General features: G+C 38.5%; 1 protein-coding gene and 1 long non-coding RNA gene across 4 annotated transcripts in view; one reads left to right on the forward strand and one right to left on the reverse strand.

Moving 5' to 3' along the window:
* Nucleotides 1-6,215, forward strand: part of LOC106520426 (uncharacterized) — a 10,694-nt gene extending 4,479 nt beyond the window's left edge. Inside the window, exon 3 of the long non-coding RNA XR_001310553.1 lies at nt 6,110-6,215. This is a non-coding gene — a long non-coding RNA (uncharacterized LOC106520426). The remainder of the gene's footprint in view (nt 1-6,109) is intronic.
* arb2a (ARB2 cotranscriptional regulator A) overlaps nt 1-11,723 on the reverse strand; it is a 143,932-nt gene that overhangs the window by 123,009 nt on the left and 9,200 nt on the right. For all 3 annotated transcript variants that reach the window (XM_014012515.1, XM_014012517.1, XM_014012516.1), the window contains exons 5-6: nt 5,510-5,575; nt 3,406-3,597 (exon numbers count right to left, since the gene is read on the reverse strand). In XM_014012515.1, the coding sequence (XP_013867969.1) occupies nt 3,406-3,597; nt 5,510-5,575 (258 nt within the window). The remainder of the gene's footprint in view (nt 1-3,405; nt 3,598-5,509; nt 5,576-11,723) is intronic.

An 11,723-nucleotide genomic window follows, 5' to 3' on the forward strand; every position in this document is an offset into this window, starting at 1 on the left:
TCTCTCTCTCTCTCTCTCTCTCTCTCTCTCTCTCTCTCTCTCTCTCTCTCTCTTCACTTGTAACACCCCCGCTTCCCATCTCAGATTTCTTTCTGTTTCCCCTCCATCTTTTGGTTGATGCCGGAGCAACCTCCTCTCCTCCTCACACCTGTCATTTTACCTCTAGGCTTTGGGAGTAACACCTCATCTGTGTGCACACACATACACATGCACATAAAGGCAAGATGCAAGATGCCTGCAAAGACAGCACTTTTTTTCCTTACTCAGTATTACTGTACACACTATGCCAAATGTCACTGGCACATCATTTACCTGATGTGACACACTAGTGTCTATGTGTGTCTGTTTCCTCTGTCTGCAGGAGTCTGTTTGTACACAATTTAGACTTATATTTAACCTAAACTCTTTTTCTGAAAGGACATTAACATGCCATCATAGCAGTTTGGTAAATTAGACGTAATCTGGTAAAAAAAAAATGCTTTGTGGATACGCTTGGGCCGGATGAGGGTAATTTGGTGTACCTCGGTATTTAAATATGGTGACAGTATATAAAGTTTATGATGGTATGAGTCACGTGGGCTGATGCTCCAAAGTTCTACAAGGCTACTATGAAAACTGGGACATAAATGTGCTTGGCTCCTTCAGAAGATGCTCCCTAACTTTACTGACACATGTTCTGACCACTACAGCCCATTCAGAAGAGAAACAAAGGAGGTGGGGGAGTAGAGATATCCCCGTCTATTATGCCTCTTAACCTTCAAGCGAGGTGAAAAAAAACAAAAAAAACTAGGGATTCATGATATATCAGCATTAATATCTGTATCAGCTGATGGTCATCTTTTAAAATATTGGTATCAGTCCGATAAGTAAAACAGGGCCGATATTAACATCCAATATTGATTTCCCACTTTTTAGCTTTGTGTTTCTGTTTTAGGAGGGGAAATGGTTGGTCAAGTAGTATCTGTTTATCATGATAGTGATACTGAATAATGTAAACAGTTTGTGTGTTTGTGTAATGTTGGTAAATATTGGTTATCAGCCATAAAAGCAATAATTATATTGGATATCGATATCTGCTGAAAATTTCATATTGGTGCATTTGTTTAAAAATTCTGTGCGAGGTAGTGACACATTTGTTTATTGCTAACTCCTGAAAAGTTGGGCCGGCTAGTGCTGACAGATAGCTTTGGGACCAACAAGCCATGGGTTTCTTAAGTCAAACAAATAACAGGATTCCATTTGGATTATTTTTTTTGCAAAACATCAAATAAATAACTTTTTGCAGATCATATATGCAGATGAATACATAAAAAATCAGCCAGAGAGACACTGTACAAAAAATGGATATAATAACCATATTAGGGATTTTACAAAAATAGCTGTAAAACAAACAGAACTATTTTATTAAAGGATATTATTCTTGTCTTGGTAAATAAGTATTTTCAAATTTTAAATCTCACCTATGCATCAACAAAGATAACAGGATTGAAGTCAGACTGGCTTTAGGCTAACCACCAGAGATGTATTTTAAACAGTGACTTAGTAGATTTTTTAACTTGGAATAATGAAAGGTAAGGTTCATGATAAACTTTTTTCTTTGTGCTGTATTATCAATGAAAGTCAGTAACCTTACAGAGTACCATTTGCCAGAATGATGAATTATTAGCCTGCTCAAAGAAAATACAAGTTAAGCAGATAAGGAAAATCTGCATGGAAAGATTGATGAAAAACGTGCTTGGAAAAACCCTTGCTGCAAACCTTTATTATTTGAAAAACTGTGAGCTTATGACAACTTTTTGTCCTTTTCATCATTTTACAAAGTTCACTATTTACATACCAAATCTGTTTTTGTGCTGCGAGGTAAAGTATAATGTTTAACTTTATACCGCATAAACCTCCACAAAGATCTGACACAAACCTTAAACACACTGAAACACCATAATCACGGCCAAGAAAAAAGTAGGAATAAAGCAAATGTCATATGACTTTTTGTGTATATAAAGTTGCTAATTTGTAAATTTTGAATGAAATTTCCATCCATTAGCTCTTGCCTCCGATGATATGGCAGCTTCATCCTGTACGCATGTGCTCCAAAAGACATCAAGGCAAATTTCACAGTATGACATAATAAACCACAAACTGTAACAGTTGCAGACAATATGAATCGACTATAAATGTGTGTGGTTGTTTCCCCAGCACACAGACAGACTACAAGGCGTGTGTGTGTGTGTGTACTACATGCCTGGAAGATAATTTGTCAGGGTGCACGAACATGATTTCTTGTTTACTGTGATGAATGGGCAACACTCACACTACACACACCATGTTCTCTATATCAGAGCTGTCACTTTGCCTCTGTGAGGCACAAGTCTTACCTTTCTATCTGTAAAAAAGCAGCAAGACTGTACAAGGCAGTTTGGTTCAGCCATGTAAAAAAAAACACATAGACAGATGTGCAACTTTAACCTCTCACATTGTCGAACACAGCAAGAGAGAGCTTTACACAGCAGGTAAAGTCTTTATGGTATTCAGGTGGATGAAATGAAGGAATGAAAAAGAGAAGGGGAGAACAGCATCCCCCCCCCCCACCCCCAACCCCCAAAGTCAATTTGAACAGCAGGCCCTATTAAATTACACAGATAGTCGTGGCCATGCTGACAAATGAGCACAAAGATGGAGATGAAAATAATAGGACAGGCAGATCCACCTTTCGGCTGCTGACACAGAGATGTGTACCTTTGTTGGTGATCATATGGTCGGGGAAGAAAAAACTAATCTATATTTCATATTACATTATCTTTTTCTCTGTTTCAGCTCAATCACCCATGAACACACAAGACGACACAAGAATCATGCATCATGAGAATGTATAAATGTTTTCTTGTATGATAATGATCGCGTAGACAAATATGCTTCATTTCACAAACCCGACAAAAAAAAAAGCTTCAGTTGTGTGTAGTTAAAGAATCATTTGAGAGTATGAGTTTATGTTTGCACCTGTGAATGAATGCTCCGTTCTTAGTTTTGGCCCCTGGGAATGTGTGATGCTGTGGAGTGTTGAAATTGTTCATCATCATGTAATTTCTCTTATGACCCTGGGGCAAACTTTTCTTTCCACTGCACACTCGTGTAAATTGTACAATGCGGCTAAACTGGATTAGGTTGACAGTATATGAAGAGTCAAAGGTAATAAGGCACGCAGCGACAAAAATTACTCACAGTCACAGTCAAACGACAAGTTAAATACACGAAAAACAAAACACTGTAGCACATCTTTACTAACACAGCTAAAATGAAGCCTTTGTTTGAAATGCTATTTCATTGCTGGGGATCTATATTAGTCATTTTTATAACAATAATATAAAACACAAATTAGGAAATCAACCAGACAAGTTGAGCTCCTACCTTCATGGCTCTTTTAATAAAGGGGATCTGCGTCCCTGAGTCCAGGTCCTGGTTGATGATTAGTCTTCGGGCCCACTGGCCGGCCCGCACCACACCACTACCCTGAATCAGCACCAGCAGCTTGGATGGGTTTGACAAGGCATCTGGGCTCAGGTAGATAAAACTGGTGGGTTCATCTTCTGTAGCATCAACCTGAGAAATAAGCAAATTACAAGTTAATGTGAACTTCCAATCTAAAGACGCAAATCTACAGTCCGACAATAGATTTAAATTAATATATGTGACCCAACACATCGAAACGAGGATTAAGTCCAAAAGTTGTATAAGGAGAAAAAGGCAAATATAGTGTTTTGGCTAAAATGTTAACAAAAATTGCATTTTGTCAAAATATAATGAATAAATCTGTCATATGAATGAACTATCTGAAATATAATCATAAAACTAAATTTTGAAGCATTTTTTAGCAGTAGCAACAAAACCCTGATTTTGAGGAAAAATGCCTTTAAATTTTGAGATTTTCCCCGTGAGCTAGCAAAGTTTTGTTTCTTTTTAGCTGGGAAATCTCAATATTCAAATGTAATTTGAAGTTTCCTCTTTATAAGGACATCAAAAATTCCTCATTAAAATACACAAAATTAGGATTCGGACCAAATATTTCTGTATTATTGTAACCAACAATGCAAATTAAGTCATATATATGGATTTACTTATTATATCAGAATGATCCAGGTATCAAAATATAGCTTTTAAAACCAAGAATCAGAAATTGTAATTAGGTCATTTTGACCAAATTTGACTTAATCCTCATTTCGATAGGATGGGTCACACATATGATGCCTTATCTTAAAAAAAATCTAATAGTGGTTACTGAAACCATGCCTTATTTAAGGCACCTGAGTTGTGCAGAAATATTTGCTCTCCTTTCTGGGCTCAATGCATCAATATTTTACGCATCAATAACCAGAAATTAATCTTTGTGTTGTTAAAACACTTGCACAAAGTAACGTTGACAGAGAGAGTGTGAGTGTTTGTGGGTGTGCCAGCGCTCCATCTATGTCCCATGCTTTTTTTTTGCATCCCTCTCAAGTATGCTTGGAAGAGTCTCTAAGGAGACACTGTCCATAAAAGCCATGGGTGGCAGCTGCAAGAACTTAATCCAAACAGACAAAGAGGGCCAAGTGGGGGAGAAAATCTCACCCTTTATTCTGCCGTGCTCCTTCATTCCCTCTCCTTATACTTGGCTGTGGTTAATCTTCTTAAAATCTGCTGTCACAAGTTCAATGCCATGCAGGTGGACAGACCCACCACTAGCCAGCCAAAACACACACACATACACTTTCCATATACATGCAGGCGGGTGGGCAGCAGAGAAGTATAAGAGAGCAATTTTCCAGAGGAATAATGAGATAAATAGGCCAAGCAGATAAACCAGTATAAGTGTAAAAGGGCTAATGAAAGGCGCTGACTCTGGCGAGGTGATTTATGAACACTGTTAGTGCTTGAACTAACTCTGGCATGCTTCTAAACAGCAGTGCTGCTTAACATCGCAATAAGCTGAAAAATGATCACTACTTTCATAAACAGAAAAGAAAGAAAAAAATCCATGAATGTAGAGGTAAAAGGGAGCAAAAAAGACAAACAAGCTCCCAACAACAAATAAAAAAGGATCAAGACTGTGCTCTGAGCCTGGATGAGCTGGACAAAGAATAACTCCACAATGGCTGAGTATAAAGTCGCCCTCAGAGCAACTGAATGCAAAACAGATTAAGCATCGGCGTGCTGCGCCTCTTTTGAAATGACATATCACAATACAGTTTAATTTGTTGAGGAGACACTTTTGCACAAAGGGTGTGTATTGAGGAAAGGAGAGAAGAAAGACAGTAAGAGAAAAACAGAGAAACAGAAAAAAACTGATTCAGATTTGTGAGCTAACATCGTACAATCCCCTTTTTATTTGCTTTATTTTTTTAAAAGGGACACCTAATATCATAATCACTGATATCACTATGAAGCCAAAGCATTTGTGTCCATTTTCATATTTAATACCCCCTTTAATTTTCAAGGCCATAAATCAGAAATGCCTTCTTCCACCATGGGTACTTACTGGCAGCATTTCTTTAGTCAAGTTGCAGTCTTTCTCCAACAGCTCGTAAACATACTCAGTGATGATCTGAAAAAAAAAGACAAAACACACAAAATATAAAAAGTCAGACATTACATTGATATTAGTGTCTGATGATATTACTATCTTTTATTGCTGCAAATCAAATCCTTCTTAACAAAGACAAACTGTGTGAACAAGAAACTGCATCCAGTTTCAAGCTTACAAACAGAATAAAAAAAAAACACTACTTTAAACCCTCACTTGCCCTCTAGTGTTTGTGTGTGAGTGCACATGAACTACTTGAAAGAGTCAGGTTTACAATGTGTGCGGTGCGTGCATGCGTGTGTTTGTGTGTGTATCACAGTACAGTCAGAGTGTTGAGGTTGTAAGTGCCAGGAGAGGAAATCTCCTGTACATGCGAAGGGCTGATGTAAGTTATGTTTATCCCTGCAGCCACAGCACTAAAGAACCTTGTATACAAAGTCATTCCTACCCCAGGCCAAGCCTTTCATGGTTCAGTGACATTAACAACGTTCTTTTCCCTTTTCTTTGTTTTTTTTCTATCCCTCTTTTCTTTTTTCCCCACATCCTGCTCAGCAGAGAACAGACAGAGGCACTTTGTGGAACAGATTTTGATTCTTGATCAGGTGTGAGTGAGATGAAGAACTCAAAGAGCACAAACAGATGACGGCAGACAGCCAATAGGAGCGTTCCGCGGTGCAGCTATTGATGATGTTCCCCTACGGTAAGACAAGCCACATGTGCCGTCTATGTCACAACAATATTGTGTTGGGTGGGTGCACCATGGGGAGAGCTGAGCAGTGTGCTGTCACGCTGTGCTGTGAAGTCTTACTTCTGTAAGCTTTTGAAGCATCAGCCTTACTAAATCAGGAAACCAAAGGCCAGCAGTGGCGCCACTGTTACAAAGCATGTCGGAGTGCCAGTCATGCCGAAATGACTGACTCCAAAAACAAACAAGGATCATCCAAAGACTGCCATGTCTTGTAGTGCAGGGAATGATGATCGAATGTCAAAAATGTGTGGAAGTGATGAAAATATATTCTGACTATACAGATTACACAATCCATTAAATATAATTTGTCAATAACTGTAATATAAAAAAGTATACCATTCCAACCCAACAATTACAAGCTGCTGATCTTTCAGTAAAATCAATCAAGAAGAAATTTCCTCTGCTTATTATGCAGAACTCTTCCTTAAAGCGAAAAGTGATTCAAGAACAAAATAATACTTTAGGGTTGTGGCTGACCCGATAAGCTTATGGAAGTTTTGGCGCACACAATTTCTTTATCTATACTGAAATGTCAACCATGAGAGAATGAAATTCCGTACAATTCTAAACTATTTGTTCTAAAGTTCATGTACATTGGAAATGGTAAGTTCAAATGCAACTCGATTACTTAAAAAAGGGACTTTTGATTTAAAGTCAAACAGAAATTATCTTGACAATCACAGCGAGCTAATGCTGCAATCTTTATGCCCCTAACGAACTTAATGCTAACTTGATTTACTGCTTAAAGAGCAACACCCAAAAACAAGATTAGGTGCGTGATGAATATTAGCCTTATGACAGCGAATCAAAGGCCAGGAGACAGACAGGATCAAATGATCGATGCTACCATTTGACCCCGTGTCTCTGTGTGGGATGGAAAAGGGAGGGATCGAGGAGTTAAAACAACAACGAATCCCCCACCAAACCTCCAGCAGCTAATTCTACAAAATGTCAGCTGGTCTGATGAAAACTAAAATGATTCTTGGCCTCGGTATGCTAGTGTTTAATGATGTCTATATGCTTCGCGGGGAATTTCATTTGCACTATGTTATGTGTGCTGTGCCTCAGGTGGCTCAAGAACCATCTGATAGAATAAGAAGAAAAACTAATGGGGAATAGGGAAATAGAACAAGGGATAAAAAACACAAGACATTTTTCCAAGGATTTATTTCCAGTGGTATAAGAACAATGTAATTATAAATACCCATCTAATGTCTTGTTTTACACCTAGATGATCTCATCTGTATCTGTTCAATCCAACAAGATCTAGACAGCATCTTACTATTTTTTAAAGACAATAGAGTATACACAGACCACACACACACACAAACTGCACACATGCAGGCATGCTCCCTCTTTGTCGTCCTCTAAGGACTATGTCTCAGCAGCTGATCAGTACAAAAAAACAGACCCTTTGTCACCTAATTACCAATGTGTTATTAGTGCTTTAATGAAATGCCTGCAGGAAGCAGCACTGCTTTGTCGACATCAGACTATAGGACAAGCATGAGGAGTGGATTTGGCAAATAACATCAGGAGACACAAAGAAGGAAAAAAGGCAGGGGGAAAGAAAACAGAATATATTTAAATGTGAATAAGTATAATTTATTAAACTTCTTGATGACACATTTTTCTAAAAATATAAAAAAGTGGTTTTGGATTGCAATTTAACGCTAGGGTTAAAGTTCTACTGCAAATGAACAAAAGTAACTAAAATTCCCATGGTCTTTTCCTTCAAAGCAGCAAACCTTCTTCACCATGACAGCGACCACTGATGGGACAGTCTGATAAAGAAATCCTGCAGCTGTGTCCACTGTGTCTGCGGTTTGTTTGTGCAGAGGAAACACTGTGGCGATGAACCAAGAAAGAGAGGGATCAGGGCGGAAGGAAGGGACTTAGATTGAGGCTCAGTGGGAGGAAACAACGAAGACAAGAAAGGAGAGATGGCAGAGTAATCCCCAGCAGACAAAGTCTTGTGCCAGCTCCCACTGTGGTGAGCTGCAGAAAGGTTGGAGAGATGGAAGAGGGAATGAAGAAGGAACAAAAGGACAGTACAGTGTGTTGCCTTGATAAGGCGCCTTCACATGGGTGGGTTATGACATCAGCTCCCTGCAAACCTTTAGTTATTCCCATCACTTACATAAGGTCAAGGTCTAGATGAGGAACACTGTGGCTGCAACTAGATATGATTTCAAGACCTCCCACATACTGTGTTTAAGAGTCGGTCTGCGTTTGTCTGCATGTGTGCGTGTGTGCATTGTGAGTTTCCTGCACGGCCTGTGTGTCCCCACCACTGATTACAACAGTCATGCCTGGTTTGGCTGACCACACCTGAGGCAATAAGGAGATGATCCTTCCCAGGCCCACACAAAACAAACGTAAAGAGGAAGACAGCCAAGAAAGGAAGAGGAGGTCAAATTGAGAGTCATAAAAGGAAAAGTAGATGAGAGGCGCATTATAGAGGAAAAAAAAGTAAGTCAAAAACAACGGGCTGAGTCAGAAGGAAAAAGAAGAAAGCGAACATAAGACAATAATCTAAAAGGTGACATCACACTGCAAAAATGTCCACCTAACCAAGTTTTAAAATCTTATATCCAGCCAAAAGTCTTTTTGATCTTGTTTTGAGACTGATTTACTAAACAAGAACTGATTGTGTAAGAATAATAACCTTGTTTTCAGAATGTGTAAGATTATTTGTCTTGTTAGTCTGAAAATTTGACTCAAATTAAGTAAAAAATTTCTGCCAATGGAGTAAGAAAATATTACTTGGTAAGATTCTTGAAATTCTTGATTTGACTCAATTTTTTTCTTATTTCATGAATCTTACCAAGTAAAAATGTCTTACTCCATCGGCAGTCTCAAAACAAGATCAAAAAGACTTTGGCTAGATAAAAGATTTTAAAACTTGGTAAGGTGAACAGTTTTTGCAGTGCACGTACAGTTGTGACAACGTTCATTTTTAAGAAAGAAATAAAAAAGTATCTGTAATGCACACAGATCATAATTCAAAATGAGTTCAAATTCATTGGCGCAATGTTAAAGTTTTAGCTCAGATAAAGCGTGAAGTGCCAGGGCAGCACTTTACATACTACAAAGCATACTGTATAATATACACACAGACACATACAGGGAACTCATGTACAAGCACACAAACCTCTTGTCTCTCTAGTCCAGAGCTCTCTCCAAAAGCCACTTACCCATAGACACCAGAGAGAACAAGAAGAGGCATCAAAGCTGTTTATATAATGAAACTGAAAGAGCTGCTCTGTGCCGTATCACTGACTGCACCCAGGAAAGCATCCCTGCTTCTCCAGAGAATAGAGGAGTGCAAGAAAAAGAAAAAAAAAAGAAAGAAAATCCCCCCCTGAACAATGCAGCACAACAAGCATGGCAACAACAGCAAAGCACACTCAAAAAGAGACAGAGACACCAAAAATGAGAGAGTGCGTAAGGCAATAGAAAGGTTGTTTATTTTAAGTCAGCCTTGTGTACCAACAGAAAATGTATTAAAATAGGCCCTATTGTTGTGAATTTGTGATCTGTCAGTCCACGTGAGAAACAAAGAGTGAGAAAGAGGCACTGCCATAATTCCCATGAGGTCTCTGTCATTCTTCTGTCAGAGGAGGAGAGGACTCTCCAGGGGAAAAGAAAGTTCTCACATACAGACTGACTGACAGACTGTTCACACCTAGCGCACATGTGCCTACGTCTACATGCCCGGCCTGCTCGACTCATCCTAACAGCATCATAATGACCTCCTCAGGTGTTAACAAAGAAGATGGCAGAGGACTGATTCAAAGTAAATTCTTGTTTGCCTCCATGGGTGTCGGCAGTAGAGATAGATGTCTGTCTTTTCTCTGACACACTCCTCTCTCCTGCATCCTTTGTCCAAATCCCTTCTCTTTAATCAACTTAAAACAAGCTCTTCAACTCCCCAAAACCATTTTAATCTGATTGTATGCTTCATCTTCCTTGCTTTGGGAAAAAGTAGCAGTGTTTTGGGAACGGAGCCATGAGGGCAGTCACTGACTCACGGTAGACAGTTTTCAATTACAGTCTCTCTTAAAGGGATCCCATTAGTTAGCAAACACAATGGTCCACAAAGGTTATGTGGCCTCCCTGGGCTTTAAGTACAGTACTAAAGCCTGTCATCAGGCTTACTACCTGAGGCTTACTACTACTGAGCTGGATGCAGGAGTTACAAACTACTCTACTTGCTTATATCAACAGAAAACACATCTACAACCCAAGAATATAGTCCAGATAGGAGAGGGCTATTCTATTGATTCATGTTTTGAATGAATGACTTTCAATATTAAGTGTCCTGTAAAATTACTCATTAATACAGTTAACTGACATCCTTTTTATGATTTTAAAAGGGTCACACTCAATTTAACTGTATTCAAAATGTATTTATTTTTTAAGTTTATTGTTTTTTTATCCCAGATAAAATCCTAGTATACGTTAAGATGTGTGTGACACAAGGATTTGATGCACCTGTTTTCAAATAAACCTACTTGCAGTCATTGCTCACCTGTTGCAATTAAAAATGTGCCTTTATGTTACAACAGCTCTGTTCTCATGTCTCTAACTAATTATAATAGCTTATTTTGTTATTCCAACCAATAAAATAACATATATATGTTTTATTGTTTCAGTGTCAAATCACAGAACTAAAGCTCTGAAAAGGGCAGTGTGACACTCTTCTGTGTATTGTGGAAACTTAATTACATCCAAATCATACTAAAAAAGTGAACTGTCAAATTTAGAATTGACTAAATAAAAAAACACTACACTGCAAAAGAGATAACAAAAAAGGTTGACCACATAATTATTTTAGCACCTGTAAAAATGAATGAGGTCCATAAGTTGCAATGGTCAAAGACATTTTACATTTTTTTCTAATGCATGACCAGATAAAAGCAAGTTTAAAATTGATGGGAGTTACAGAAGTGTGCTTGTAAGAAGATAATCAGGAGAAACTGAACAAGATGCTTATGAGAATGGCTATGCTCCAAAATGGTGCCTCCTATTAGATTATTGTCACTTGACATGTTCAACTACCCCTTAGGAGGCCAAAGAAGCTTCACATGTTGGTAATGAACTTTCAACGTTTATCCAGCTCAGGAGTTTTGGTGTCATTTAAGATTTCAATAAATACCAGTTTGAACAGAATGTCAAAGGTACAAATGAGATCTTTGCACTCTGCTGTATACGCCTTGGTTTCACCTCCACAAAGCTTTAAACCATAGTTGTACAGTGACCAATAGGGCTGACAAAATCTACAGTGTATTGCTGAAACAGAAGACGGCAGAGGAGGAGAAATACAATAACAGAGACTCCAGAGTATGAGAGAGAGAGAGAGAGAGAGAGAGAGAGAGAGAGAGAGAGAGAGAGAGAGAGAGAGAGAGAGAGAGAGAG

This window comes from Austrofundulus limnaeus, unplaced genomic scaffold, assembly GCF_001266775.1.
Source record: "Austrofundulus limnaeus strain Quisiro unplaced genomic scaffold, Austrofundulus_limnaeus-1.0 Scaffold92, whole genome shotgun sequence".
Classification (NCBI taxonomy): domain Eukaryota; kingdom Metazoa; phylum Chordata; class Actinopteri; order Cyprinodontiformes; family Rivulidae; genus Austrofundulus; species Austrofundulus limnaeus.